General features: G+C 36.3%; 1 protein-coding gene and 1 long non-coding RNA gene across 5 annotated transcripts; one reads left to right on the top strand and one right to left on the bottom strand.

Annotated features, from left to right (window-relative positions):
• Positions 1-6: 6 nt before the first annotated feature.
• LOC112570513 lies at positions 7-10,182 on the bottom strand. Of its 4 annotated transcripts, none has more exons than XM_025248976.1 (6): positions 7,968-8,031; positions 7,673-7,765; positions 5,788-5,942; positions 3,654-4,176; positions 2,970-3,098; positions 7-2,515 (listed from the first exon to the last, which is right to left on the bottom strand). In XM_025248976.1, the coding sequence occupies exons 4-6, from the start codon at positions 4,030-4,032 to the stop codon at positions 2,121-2,123; spliced, it is 903 nt and encodes a 300-aa protein (XP_025104761.1). In that variant the 5' UTR covers positions 4,033-4,176; positions 5,788-5,942; positions 7,673-7,765; positions 7,968-8,031; the 3' UTR covers positions 7-2,120. The 4 variants fall into 4 exon arrangements, with proteins under 4 accessions (XP_025104761.1, XP_025104760.1, XP_025104763.1 ...); XM_025248975.1 differs by having other exon boundaries at positions 2,970-3,101; XM_025248978.1 differs by lacking the exons at positions 7-2,515; positions 2,970-3,098 and adding an exon at positions 8,312-10,182 and having other exon boundaries at positions 4,064-4,176; positions 7,968-8,030.
• Positions 10,183-11,517: 1,335 nt separating this feature from the next.
• Positions 11,518-13,660, top strand: LOC112570521. Its single transcript, XR_003100638.1, has 4 exons — positions 11,518-11,671; positions 12,508-12,919; positions 13,371-13,456; positions 13,610-13,660. It is a non-coding gene; the product is annotated as an uncharacterized LOC112570521 (long non-coding RNA).
• Positions 13,661-14,982: the final 1,322 nt, after the last annotated feature.

Genomic DNA, 14,982 nt, shown 5'->3' on the forward strand with positions numbered 1-14,982 from the left:
GGTTCATTAGATTAGAGCAAGTTTATTTAAAACAGGATAGCATGCAGAGGAGAAAGGTTGCATCAATCAGCATTGTGACAGACTGACCTAGCATTACCAATGAACATGTTACAGTCTTGCTAAGTAAAAGTAATTCAGAATACAAATATAGAAGGGATAGAGATAAGAACCAACTTTCTGAATAAATTATTTTATTAATATTGCTTTTGGTCATTCTGTATGCAGGAAAACAAATCAAGAATGTAATTTATACCCTACAAAAGTAAAATTTCAATCTAATCTCTCTAATACCTATAAAATGTCACATATTTTGTTCCACGATACAGAACATTTAAAACTAGAACAATATAAACATGCCAATAAAACAGGTTTCCACACAGCTAAAAATTCTTCCAAGTTTTTCATTCTTCATTTATCTATTCTGGTTATTAGAAGTACAATTAATTATTTTCAATGAAAAAAAATCAACTCATAGGATGATTCTAATGTGACACTGGTTACCAAAATAAATTCATTGGTAAACAAACAGTATAAAATGATCAGCATTACAAATGAGCTGTGGTTGATGGTTACTGAAATTATTTAAAACAATTATTATGAGCCACTAAATAATATAAATAAGAGCTACTGAAATCACAGGATAAGCACCATTAACTGTCTTTAAACGTAAGTCCTTATTAGTCAAACAGGTATGTATATAATCTTGCAGTCAAAAGAATGATTATTGGATTCCTTGAAAAATAAAAATGCACAAAACACTGCCTTTTCATAACAAAATTTAAAAGATATTGCCTCTTGAAACAACCATTTTGGTCCTCTTTTCAATACTCAACTAATGTATGCCAAGTGCCACATGTCTATGCTACTAATATTGGTGAGATAATGATGACTCCTTCCCTGACAGGGAAGCACATGGCGTTCACAAAAGGAAAGACAAGAACTCTTATACATCCCTATCTGCATGACATGAAATACATCACATATATTCTTACAGCAGTACTGCCACAAAATAAATTTACCAATGCAAACTCGCACCATCCAACCCACACTGCATACATTCGGACAGAACTAGCATGAACTGTTGTCAAGTCTGGCATACTAATCTGAAATATAAGATTTGAAGCACTCTTCAATTACAGAATGTTGTTCAAAGAAAGGGAGACTGCTCCTGACCATTTGTTTCTAGGAAAAGGAATCATAAAAGTTCAAGAATCAGAGGAAGAGCAGAGAGACCTGGACGGAACAGAGTGAGAAGGTTTTTTAAGATACAAAGGAGCAGTTTGTCTGAGGACAATGAGACAATTAATGCATTCTTTTGGGGATGAGGAGCAAATGCTGCTAGACCATTTGGGAGAAGATAGCGATCTTGGGGCCACCAAAGATGAGTCAGGCAGCATAATACTCTCGGAAGGTTGGGAGGAAATGACTCAGAAAGCCAAAAGCAGATTGCTAGTCAAGGTCAGTCAGAACTAAGGAAGTAACATTACGTTTTTTGTGGCTTGAAAAGTGAGGTAGTGCTGAGTAGTACTGATTCTACTTCAAGTTATAATAAACAAGCTAACAAACATTACTGATGTGCAATCAAAACACATTAATTTCTTAGTTTATTTTCCAAAATGTCTGTGTTAACGAAATAAAAATGTTGCTTCATCTTTCTGTAAAAGAAGAGGTTTCATTTAAATTCCAGTTGTGTGGTGAAATCAGTGCACACACTTGACCAGTTTGTCAGCTTCCTGTACAAGGACATAGTCTTGTATCCATGGTTTTAAGTTACATTAGATATGATATTCCTCAACTTGTCCATAAAGCAACAGCTATAGACTGCATCATTGTCAGTCATTTTAGCGGTAACAGGAGATATATTTGAGGTATCTTTTTCCTTTTCAAAGAAAGCTGATCATTAGCATCTCTTCATTTTTCTTTTTTGTGACACAAATGTGACAGCAAAGTACATGCTGTCATTTTTTAAATTTTCTGTAGAAAATGGTCTCTAATCCACACCATTTATACATAATGCCTTACTGAGCGAAATTCACATTAAGATAATACTATCAGTGATTCAGTGCTGTTACCTTCAGTAGAAGTTTTTCAGTTCTCTTTTTCAATAGCAGCACTGTTGTTTATTCTAGATCTTGGTCACTTGTGCCTCCAAGCTCGCGTTCCAATTTTTCGATTTCCAAAAGAACTTTTCTGTTTAAATTTTCAACAAGAACTTTCTTAGCTCTGTTTTTAACAATTTCGCTCTGGAGATATCTGGCAATGAGAGCTTTTTGTTTGCCATCTGCACTATCAAGAATTCCGCAGTTCATCCAAACTTTTCCTTGGGCCAGTTTTTCAGACTGAGATGTGTCTGACACTGTTTTGTGTCTTTTTGCGGACAAAGTTGACAGAACAGAAGAGAGCCCCCTTTTCAGATGACCCCTTCTCTGAATAAGACCCTCATTGTTCCTCTCCTCACTGTCTCTGGCTTCACTCACTGAAGAGGTTGATGGAAAACCTGCACTTGATGGAACATCTGCAGACAATGGCACAGTCATCATCATCATCATCATAATAATAATAAACAATAATAATACATTAAAAACTAAGCCTGAAATATAATCAGCTAGCTGAGTTACTTTTTATCACTCAGGTGACTGTCTCAAGCAGATCAAAAGGGATGGGAGGGACACTGCTCACTTTTAGTGAAGGGGGAGATAAAAACTGCAAGCAGTGCCAGTCGCTACATGATCTGCTTGCTCTCTCCCCTCTTCCCTTTTTTTCACAGGAATCTCTTAAACTACATTGTCCAAATTTGTATGGTATAGTAGAAGTACCTCACAATTTGCTCTACTCACCATAAACGAACTGAGGGACAAGATCCCATTATGATATACTGTAAGAACAAAATAGAGCTGGGAGGTGCACCCTGTGTGACTGAACACGAGTCTGGTGCAGCTCTATACATCATATGATGTACAATAAGTTACCTGGGGATGAAGAAGGGGAAGAAGGCTCAGTTTTGAGTGTAAAGCAGTTCTGTGTTTCTTGGAAGGTTGAACAGCCAGTTCTGTCAGGAGTCTGTGGGCTAGAATCTAGGCTGAGATTGGACTGCTCCCCTGCTAAGGAAATTAACTAGATTACACAACAAGCAAAACTAATCATATTAACACATCTGTAAGTTCCTCAATCATTTTCATGTACAGTTTTAAAACTGTGGCTATTGAAAATGATTTTACCTTTTGTTAAGTATCATAATGATATATTTAAGAATACAACTTTAGCATATCCATATACATAGGTAAGGAGTGCATTCACATGTACACACACACTGTTAATTTGTGAAGTAACATGAAATGGTACAGAATAGCAGAAAACTTCTTTAGTATGCATTTTTTTAAAAGGAAATTGACAAAATGCAATGTTCAATGACACTGGACACTTCTCCCTATTCAGTCAGAATATTTTGTATTCTATTCATTATCAGCCAGCACGTTTTAATAACAATTAATAAAGCAGCTAGAGCACGCAAGTTTCTTTCATACTGTGATATATGCAGAGCAATGAATTATCATCAGGAAGAAATGGTAAAGATGCACCCTTGGGAACACAGAGATCAGAGAGCACCCCGAAAAGCAAATATGCAAGCAAAACCCGCAGTGAAGCCTACTTACCCCAGTCAATATACAGATTCTTGCTGCGTACAGAAAGGGAGATTATGATGTCCTGGTAAGGAAGTGGTTTGGGCATTACGCCTGTCTTTATCTGCTCTCCAACTTTCTTTGTCACTGCCTTTTTCAAGCACTTCCACTTACTTCTGAGCTCCTCAGGAGTTCGTATCTCTCCACTGCAAGAATTCACTTTTGCCGCAATCCTCTCCCATGCCTCTGCTTTCATCTTATTTGTAGGACCGTCACAGAGAGGTGAGAGGGCCACATCCACTTCTACTGCCAGCTGCTGCAGCAATGCCTTCACCTCAATGTCTGTGAAGTTGGACTTCCTCACTCGTTTTTTGGAGCTTGAAGCATCTGAAGAGGCTGATGGCAGCTCCATGGCTTTTCTCTGAGTTTAACAGTTTTGCAGATTTTTTTTTTGGTGTTTGTGGTCTTGCTTAGATGTGATCTGCAGTCTCAAGGGGATTATGAATCTCCATCCTCCTTCTGTTTTACCAGTTCTCCATTACTCCAGTCAGACACACTATACCAACAGAAAGAGTTGTGCTTGAATCAGAATTCAAGCCTTTTTCAATAGATAATTTTGCGCTTATTTTATTAACAGTCCATCTTATTATAACATTCTTTAAATATGTGATGTGGATCTGCATCTTGTAATTTGGAGTGTTCTGAAATGGGTTTTCAACACATCTCTAATCCTGCCATTCTTGTTTTTGAGAGGTGTATTCTCACGATGTTAATAAAAAATGAGACAATATTAAAGATGTTTTACAGAAAACAACTTTAATGTCTATCTGCAAGTGATTTACTGCTGCCTCCCCATCTTTTGGGCATATAAGATTTCTGTTCCATGCAATCATCTACCTTAAGCAGGACAAATTCAGTGTTTCTAACAGGTATTCTGAAAAGCTATGTCTGTAAGCTCATACACTACCACTGAAATCTCACATAACACCACCAATTTAATGTTAATAAAACACAATTGCATATTTAGAGTCTTTCTTGCAGTAAAAGAATTCATTTTCTTATGACAATTTATAAGCAACAAATTATTATGTCTACAGACTGCTTCATAAAAAACAGAATTCTATTTCAACGCTATGAAAATCCTTTGGGGATCTACTTGTAAACTGTTAAGATTCTAGCACAGAATGAGAAAATCAACGCAACTTCCAGAATTTTCTTTAGATGCCAGGAATGACATACAAACAAACATCTGTAAGGTATGATGCAAAATTTAATACCAATTTGTAGTAAACATACAAACATTGTGGAATAGCTCATGTCTTGCATTAAAATCATAAAAATATATGTAATGAAACACAACTGCTTTATTAGGAGTTTTTCTAGCAACCAGAGTAATCATTTTTCTATAACTCTCTTTCCAATTTTTCAGTAAAAATATCTTCTATAGACTGCCGATTTTTGTGCGATGAAATTAAAATCTTCAGTTTTCCTCATCTATCATTGAGGTAAAAGAAAAGAGGACAATAATCTGCTCTCCTAGAACAATTCACAGTGTCTCTGTCATTAACAGTGGGGTATATGTTGACACCCTACCAGCCACATAGTTACACTCCTTCTGCTTACTGCTATAGCACAGACCAGACTTCAAAATATATGCAGCATCTTGAGATTGTGTTGACATTGCAGGCATTCATGATAAGCCTAAAGGCATGTTTGGACTATGAATAACTCCTCTTACCACCTCCTCCATCCATTTCTCTCTCTCTCTCTCCCACTTTTGTTTCTCTATTCTTTGTATTCAAGTAGCATTTATAAAAACCAAAAGCTGTGTTTGCTTCCAAAACATGTACAGTTTACACCCTTCGTTCAAGTTACTGCCATTGAGGATACACAAACATTTGCACTGCATCGTGTTGTCATCAAACTGAGATCACAATCACTTGTCATAAGTTGTCACACTGAGATCACAATCATTAGAATCACCAAGCTCTCTTTCAAGCTTTTCAATTTCCAGCAGCACTTTCCTGTTCATGTTCTCTAACAGAATCTTCTTGGTTGTCATCAACGCCCTCTTGGCTCTGTTTTTGATTATCTCACTTTTGAGATACCTGGCAAACAGCACCCCCTCATAAACATCCTCATCTGAATGAATCGGTTTATTGGATACCTTTTTAGAGTGCACCTTCTTTTTCATGGTTTTCATCTTTCCTAAAGTGTTTACAGGCACAGAACTTCTTTCCAAGCTGCCTTTTTCAACCATCTTCACACTGTCTTCTCCGTCTTTGACACAAGAATCCTCCAGCGATGAAATTGAGGCAACACCTGTGGAAAGGACAATCAATGCATTAAATATAGGCAACTTGTTCTTTAAAAAATGACAATTCACATGGGAAATTTGAGAACTAAGCCAAAGGAATTTGCTAAACCAATATTAATGAATGATGGTAAATTATTAAATAAAAGAGATTTTAACACAAGATGAGTCTCATAGCCTGGTGGTAGTTGGTTGGTTGGTTTATTTAGTAGGATAGTACTTCCACCTGTTCACTGTCTTGATGGACCTTTTCTTTGTATTCTCTTGACTGTCCAACATTATTTTCATACAGATTCCTTTGTTGGTATGTTTTATTGCTAGTAGATTTTCATTTCTTGCATGTTGATAAGGATTATATATATCTAAACACACTATACAAGACACAGCCTTTGATACTTGTCTTTAGAAACCTCAGCATTTGAGCAAGTATTTGATTAAGCATATCCCAGAAAGGGAAGCCAGGAACTTCCAGAACTGAGCAAAAAATGGCTTTCCAGGACATAACAAAATAATCATGGTGAACTGAATCTGTCATAACCAGCATGCAGATTTGAAAAAAAGAAAGAAAAAAAACCCTCATGTCTAGAGCGATGACTGATGACTGAGAAAATATTCCCTCTACCAAGGCATATGCTTGTACTTCAGGTTTATCTGTCATTGTGGGCTATGTTGCGCATGGATAGAACTGTCTGGGATTGATATTACTCCAGGACAAAAAGTGAGGACCTTTGTTCTGCCGCGCTTACTCTAACTAATATAGTTAAAATGAGTGGGAGATACTCTAGCCTTTATGCTCTATTCATGATAGAACTTGATAACCTCAGACATACCAATGTAAAGCATACATAATAGCACACTTCATTTAATCCATTCCTGGATGATAGTCTTTTAAAAGAATTGTACCCACTGAGAGCAACTTCTGACTACATCGCTTTTATTCCATATGGCATTCTATAAAACTTCTATAGCACATTCTCAATCAACTTTATTATATGTTGCTGTGTATGCATGTTTATTAAAGTTCATTTGCCCTCATCAGCACTTTGAGTCTGGCTGATGCTGGAAATGTGATTATTATTATCACTTCAGTAACACAGTACAATGTTTGATTTCTTACCTTCTAAAGTGGTTTACAAAAAAAGTATTTTGTTCCATTGCTCTTTCTTTGTAATGTCTTCTCTGTTAATGGTTGTTTAGCAAATGTTCTTCTGTAAACATTCTTGTTTGTAACTTTAAAACAATTTAATCCTATAGAAAGCTACATCTATAAGAACATTTTGTTTACTGCCAGGCCGATTGCTGCATCCTTTTACCATCCTTTGACCACATTGACCATCATAAGGGGTCAGTTATGAAAAAACCTGTCCAACAATCACTTGTGTTGAGGCAGCAAGATGGCTACTCAAGCAATGCTCAAAAACGGATGGTGTCATTCGTAAACGATTGACTTTTTTCCAGATGTGCAATATTTCTCTTGTCCTGCTTTTTATATGAACGTGCAGCTGCACATGCATATATGAACAAGAGAAAAACTTACATCAGATGGATTACTTTGGATCTATTCTCAAATTTCATTCAAATATCTTTTGGTTGCAACTTTAGAATGCATTACAATTCTAACAATTCAGGCTGAATAGCCTACATACCATAACACCCCATGCATACATGTGTTTACACTTTAAAAACAGAACTGAAAAAAAGCCCTGCAACAGTATAAGATTTACTGATAATAACCTACCCTCTGGCAAGAAAGCTGGCATTGGAGAAGACAGCTCGTCACCTCCGCCTACTGGACTCTTTGAGCATGAAGCTGAATCAATGTTTAACTCATCTAGTGATAGAAAAAAAAAAAAAAATTAAAAAGAAAAACCAACACATTATGCTGACTTTTGTAACAATTCCCTGTGACTTTATTATTTATACATTTTTTTAACTCTAAAGATTAATTTTATAAGCAATGATGAATAAAAATAACAATTCTCCCATTATAATTAGACTAAGAAGATAACCAGTATATTCCTCAGGACACTCACTTGGATTTAAGTGTTTTGAAGTGTTGTTTACAGTTTGATCTTTTCCTGAATCCGTCTCCATTCCTTTAATTACACAAAAGAAAGCATGAGTACTATCACCTATTTAACAGCTGATTAGCCACTTTAAGACAAAATATGAATATCAAAAACTATTAAGACAAAATATGAATATCAAAAACTGACAATTAAAAGCAAAGACAAATGTCGAAGAAAAAGGTTTTTTAAATTTTGGATTTCTCTTAATGCAGTCTCTTTTTTTTTTGTATGCCTGCATGTGCACTTCCCATGCACACCTTGCCCCAAATGAATTAAATGTAAAATTGCCTAAAAAGAATTGATACTAACCAAGTCCATTTTTAGTTTCTTCTTGTCACCTACTACAATGGCAATTATGGTTTCCTGGTACGGAAGAGGTTTTGGAGCTTCATCTGTTGTTAATATGTCCATCAATCTGCTTTGCTACAATATTTTTCATGCGTCCCATTTTTCTCGAACACCTTCACTGTCTTTCCACTCCACTAAAGCACTAACTTTAGCTGCAATACGTTCCATGCTTTGCTTTCAACTCATTGAAGGTGTGTCGGTAGCAGTAGATGTGACGACATCAGCTTTCAGCTGCTATACACTGCAGCAGTACCTTCAGCTCAGGATCTGTGAAGTTCTCTTTTCTCGTTGTTCTTGGAGCGTGTAGCCAAAGAGACCAATGCTGACTTCATGATGGGACTACTTAAGTAAAATCACAACAATGCCAAGGTTCTCCCACGGCTGTAAGAAGCTGCAAGGTCACTTATAGCATAAGCTGAGACACTCCAAATGCTTGACCAATCTTGATGTGGCTGCTAATGACCATTCAGTCAGACAGAGACTCTGACATGCTATACCAACAGAAAGAGTCAAGCTTGAATCAGAATTCAAGCTTGAATCAGAATTCAAGCTTTAACTTTTATAAGTATTTTAATCTTACAGTTTCTTTGTAATGTCTTCTCTGTTAATGGTTGTTTAGCAAATGTTCTTCTGTAAACATTCTTGTTTGTAACTTTAAAACAATTTAATCCTATAGAAAGCTATATCTATAAGAACATTTTGAATCAGAATCAGCACAGAATCAGAATCAGAATTCAAGCTTGAATCAGAATTCAAGCTTTAACTTTTACAAGTATTTTAATCTTACAGTGCACAAGCTTGTGAAAGTTGAATTCTTCCACAATATTTACTTCTAACAGAAGCACATCTGAAATTTTTCACATTCATATTTTTTTCATAATTCTTAGGCATAATGCAAATCCCCCAGTTTTGCTTGAGACAAGGGAAAAAAAATCGTTCAAGGAGCCAGACATCCAAACAAAATTTTACCAACCTGAAGGACTACAGAAGAGGTTTCACTGTAATTTATATAAATGCATACTATTTGTTTCTTACTGAAAGAATAAGAGACAGCAGTCTTAAAACTTTTTTAGTTTTCAAGCCTTAGTCATTATCACAGCTACATATCCAGCCAAATATCCTATTTTCTCTTACTACAAACTTATTTTGTTATTATAAACAAGAAGTGATGACAGATTTTTTTTTTTCAAATAGGTACTTGATATTATGTTTTGTTTATTTTAGACCATCTTGCTGGAGTTAGCATTAGGCGATGGTATTTTTCGCAGAGCCAGCAAACTATGGGTTTATCATGGCAAAGCCCTGTAAACATGTGCTACATGCAGAGAAAGAGCAGCATGTCCAGATGAGAACTGAACCAGCAGGCTGATGAGAGAGGGGATGTCTGGTGTACAGACGGGTGTGTGTGTTTGAGTGTTAGTGGATCTTTTTCCTTCTTTTTCTTTTTAAGGAAAGTTGACAGAAAATTCCTCACATTGGAATTTTTTCTATGATATATTACAGGTTTGATCTTTACCTTCATTTTCCTCATTTACTAACCACTCATGTGTAAAAAACTTTTGTTCAAGTAGTGATGTAGACCTAGTGCATTTGTCCTAAGTTTGAAGTCTACAGTAATTATGATTAAATGTAGATATTGCAATCAAATTATAAAAACATTATTATATACTGAGAAAATAATGTATGATTATAATTACAAGGGGCCCGGAAGGTTGTCTGCCCTGGGACCCCATGCCGGCAGCCTTGGCTCCCAGGACAACCAATCCTCATGTACTGGTGACAGGTGCAAACCGTGTGTGCCACAGACTGCCTATAGAACTAACACTGGGATAAGACCACAAGGTATAAAAGTAGAAAGAGTAAAAACTTAAGAGTAAGGGACATGAGATAAGAGGGGATACAGAAAGAAAGCAAGCAGTTTAAAGTTTGTTTGGTTTTTTTGTGATGATTAATTCTTTAAAGCATGTTTTGATGACAATGGTGATATCAAGGTAGTCATTAGCATACAAAGGAAAATAACTTTGCTTTCATCAAAACAGTAATGAGTGATGGGATAATTAAGAGCAATCTCTCAAACATTTCACAAAAGGACTAATGTTTCTGAAACACAGATGTAAATGTTCATGCAAGCAACAAGATTAGTAATTTACCTTACAACTATGGACTGCTGGAATGCTTAAAACAGGTTTTGTGGCTAACATTTGCTTCTCTTTGGATCATAGTCTGAATAAAATATACGACATCTCACCTTCTATGCCATTGTTCTTTATCAACAGTCTAGGCAGTATCTTTCTATGCATCACCATTAATGCATTATTTAATGTTTTAGTTCTGTTATGGTGCTGCTTGTGTTATGAAAATAAACATAAAGACGATAGTTTACATTTTATCCATTATTTAGACAATAGAGGTAACATCATACACCAAAACAAAACAAAAAAAATCAACAAATTTTAAACCTTTCTTGTTCTTGAAATGTTAGCGTTTAATTCACAACACACCATGTGATGATCAAATACAATAATAAAGAATAAGCTTTGACAACAATGAACTTCAGGCTTTGATAAAATCTGTACAATATCCACCGAAATGCATAAGACGAATGATAAGACTTGAGATGTTAATTTTAAAAAAGGCATGAGGCCTAGGCAATCAGAAGCCAGTTCTATTACTACTGTGATACTTCAGTCGGCTGAGAATATATCATTGGTCCACAATATTAATTGTTGCTGCATCTAAGTGATGACTGAAAATGCATGCCTACTCATGTGCGTTTTAAAGTAATTTTGTTGCTTTTCTGGGAGAAAATTGTATTTTTGTTTATTTTGTTTTGTTTTGTTTTTTTAGCTTATAGGTCTTAGAGCAATATTTATGCAAAAGAATTCAACTTACCAAAAATTTTTTTTAAATGACGATAGATCATATTATTTTAAGGTTTCGAATTCTTTGACGATCTTGACAACTGAGAAGCACAGACAATCTTTTCACCAATTCACCACCAGGCGCAATTATAAACAGAAAATTATATAATGTGTGTAGCTAGCTGAAAGTATATCTTTTAAACATTGCATTGTTTTTTTTCTGATCGGTTCACCCTATTCAAAGGTACAGATGTTGCTTGTTAGATTTAGGTTATTACTACGCCACCAAATGAAGGCCGCTAACCAAATGCTGCTGTTGACAGAATCGAGATAATAACACTTCAACCGAGTGGGTTGGTTCAGAAGCATCTTTAAGTGTTTAACTTCATTATTCCATTTCTTCCTTTTATTAGCACACACGTGTGCTTATCAAGCATCGTTTAAAAACTTCGCTACCAGGTGAGGCGATTGTATAACGTTTTTATGAAGCAGTTCGTAGTTTTTATAACATAATTATAACGTGTACTCGTAACAGAGGAAGTACAAGAGCGCAACACGTAAAGCAATAAAGGTATGAAGGGATATAGGTACCATAAACAGTGTAAGATGGTGCATTACATGATGGTTAATATGACAGACAATATTGCAAAAGGAGTTAACGATAGTAATTCAGGGATACTTTTTAGTCAGCAGGTATGTTTTCAGAAAAGATTTGAATGTTGACTTCGAGTCCGATCGAGTGGCGAATGTGATGTGGAAGAGAGTTCCACTGCTTAGCAGCACAGAGGAAGAATGTCCGTTGTCCGTATGTGACTGTCTTTGTGGGAGGGGGTAATAGAATGCGGGAGTCTGGTGAGGAGCGAAAGTTTCGAGTGTTACATTTAATTATAAGTTTAATAACACTGTAAATACGAAAAAGATAAGATTATCTAATATTTACCGAAAGAGCAAATTGATGGTACATATCGGTGCACTACTCTAGGCACACGATGCCATGCTGATACCAGAAGAAAGAAGGGAGGAGTTACTGAAATTAGATGTAGCTATCTTTAATTACCCAATCCGACTAATTCTTTAGCTCACCCTTTTCCTGCAGGTAAGACATGGTATGGCAAGCCATAATATAATGCATTTGTTCCAGATTGCTTGTTCATTTCTTATATATCTTCTGCTTGGTCACAATTAGTGCATTTACAATATGTTATCAGACAAGAAAAGGTTTAGTGATTGCTAGGAATAGGATGCCATTGAGAGAGTGATACAAGAGGTGATCTGCATTGTTTATTTGCTTGCAGGTTTGCCATATCAGTTTGTTATCCAGCTTGGAATGTCGCCAATTCCAGATGAAACTGACAACCCATCTAGAAACGATCCCAAATAAAACTGACACTGATGAGCTGGAATGCCAGATCATTTATTTTTACCCAGCAGAAGTGTCTTCAAGTGATGATGATGAGGCTGCTGAGGGAGATAATGGGGGATATGTCTTGCTGCCACAAGAACCAGACAATGATGATGAAGAAAGCAGTGATGAAACCCATTTTTCAGGTCTTGAGGCAGCCAGGGATGGCAGTGAGATTCCTGTGGAACTAATGACTGAAATGCATGCTTCAGGAATTGACTTATCACAGTCAGTAGCCCAAGGTATCGTGCAATCCAGCCTTCATAGCAAAATTTCCAGACAACAAAGTGCCATTCTATTTACAGGTATAGAATTTAGCTTAACATTATTAGCTTATTAATAAGGTGAGGTGCATTTGCACGGGGCGTGAATGCACATGCATTAAATCGAACTGTGATTAGAGGTGACAGTGCATGGGTGATATCAGCTTAGTGTAAATTGATAATAATAAGCATGTAACTGAAGGATAAAAGTGCATACATTAGAGACAATCAGTCTAGCAATATTTATATAAAAAGGAATTATTCTGGAATCGACCACTCCGTGACTGCTGCAGATCTATGCATTCTTGTGTGTACATTTATGTGTTATTTGTATACACACGTGTATTTTTTTGTTTTTTGCTTGATGTAGATACATCAGTCTGAAACAACTACTTTTTTCAAGCTACACAAGCAACACTTTTTTCGTTGTAAAGGTGTATTTTGCTACATCATTGTAATAGTAGTTGACTGAATTTGAATATATCTTTGGAAGGTTCCTGATCCACCAAAGACAAACAAAAGGAGAAGTTTTATGGAACCAGCCTCGTAATGACTGTGAACATCAGCTCATGGACTCAGGTAATGCAACTCTTCATACTTCATCAGGTTATTATTTACTTGGAGAAAATATATCAAGTTAATGTGAATATAGTGAAGAGTTCAGCCTTATTAACTGTAAATATATGTAGTCTAAAAGGACTATGCATCACTGGATAATAAACTTTTTTTCAGCTCAAGCATCAAAGGTAAAAGATGGCCATGGTCAGGTTTTTCAGCTACCCCAGCTAACATCCAGACTGGGCACAAAATTACAGAGGATCAATGGAAACAACAGTGATTGCAAGACTGACTGCCTAAGGATTCTAAGGAGTCTTCGGCATCAGTAAAAATAATACCAGCCAAAACCTGATCAGGAATGTCGATTTGAACTTCCTTGTGACCAGAAAGAGTGTACAAGCAATGATACAGACCCAGAAAATTTTACTGTTGCAAATAAACTAGCAGTCTGACAGATTGTGAAAATTAACTTCTGCTTGGGCCAAAGTATTTGTCAGGTACTTTTGTATCCTTCCACTGGACATGGTTCATTATTTTTTGTACCATTTGAAGTTATTTAATAATGGTCCTGTGACAAGACAGCACACTTTATTGATGATAATAAATGTGATTATATAGTACATGATCATGTTTACATGCTCTTGATTGATGCTTGAGACAATAAGAAGACTGGGACACGTAAATGAAGGACAGAAGGAGAAACAACTGTGTAGACAAGTAATAAATGACAAACATAGAAGATGCAAAGAGGAATTGGGGAACAGACAGTAAGGATGGAGAGGGATCATAAATCTGCGAGGAAGATGAGCAAGCGACTAGTCAAGAGACTTTGATCACAACTATTGACAATATTCAGTAGACGAAAAAAGTGAAAGGGTTAGAATCTCCTAGAAAAGAAGTGTTTTTAGTGCACATTTAAATGATTTGATGGTGGATAGGTGGCAAAATACGGAAGGGAAGAGAGTTCACTGTTTGCAACATAGTAACTAAAACTCTGGTGACCATATGTTGTTCTGATGAAGGGATAGTCAGGGTTTGGTCATCAGATGAAGAGCAAAGTCATCTGGCTGGGATGTAATGGAAGAGAAGTTCAGAGAAATAGTTGGGTCAAGTGCCTGTGCAAAAATTAAACAGACAACATGTACTGAATGCAAGAACAGATGGGTAGCCAATGCAGGAAAGGAAGGACAAGGAGTGACATGGCTCATTTCCAAGCTCTAAAAAGCAGCTCTCTGTGTCTTGTAAAGCAGGATATTAATTTTCTTAAATATAAAATTTCCCTAATTTGCAACACAGGTCAGTGAATGCTTCACTGTCTCTTCCTCTTCACATTTGAGCAACTCCACTGGGATATTATTCACCTCTGAAGATTTACCACCTTTTAGACGTGGATGGTGTGTTTGACCCCTCCTGTAAGACCTGCAGGGTCTTCAGGTTCGTTTTCCATAGTCACCTTGAAGAGTGTTTGGATCTGTTGCCAGCTGGACATTGTAAAGGTCAGAGCAATACTCTGACCATCAGTCTAGTGCAGGTCTGGAACTCTGTGC

The sequence above is a fragment of the Pomacea canaliculata genome, linkage group LG8, assembly GCF_003073045.1.
Source record: "Pomacea canaliculata isolate SZHN2017 linkage group LG8, ASM307304v1, whole genome shotgun sequence".
NCBI lineage: Eukaryota > Metazoa > Mollusca > Gastropoda > Architaenioglossa > Ampullariidae > Pomacea > Pomacea canaliculata.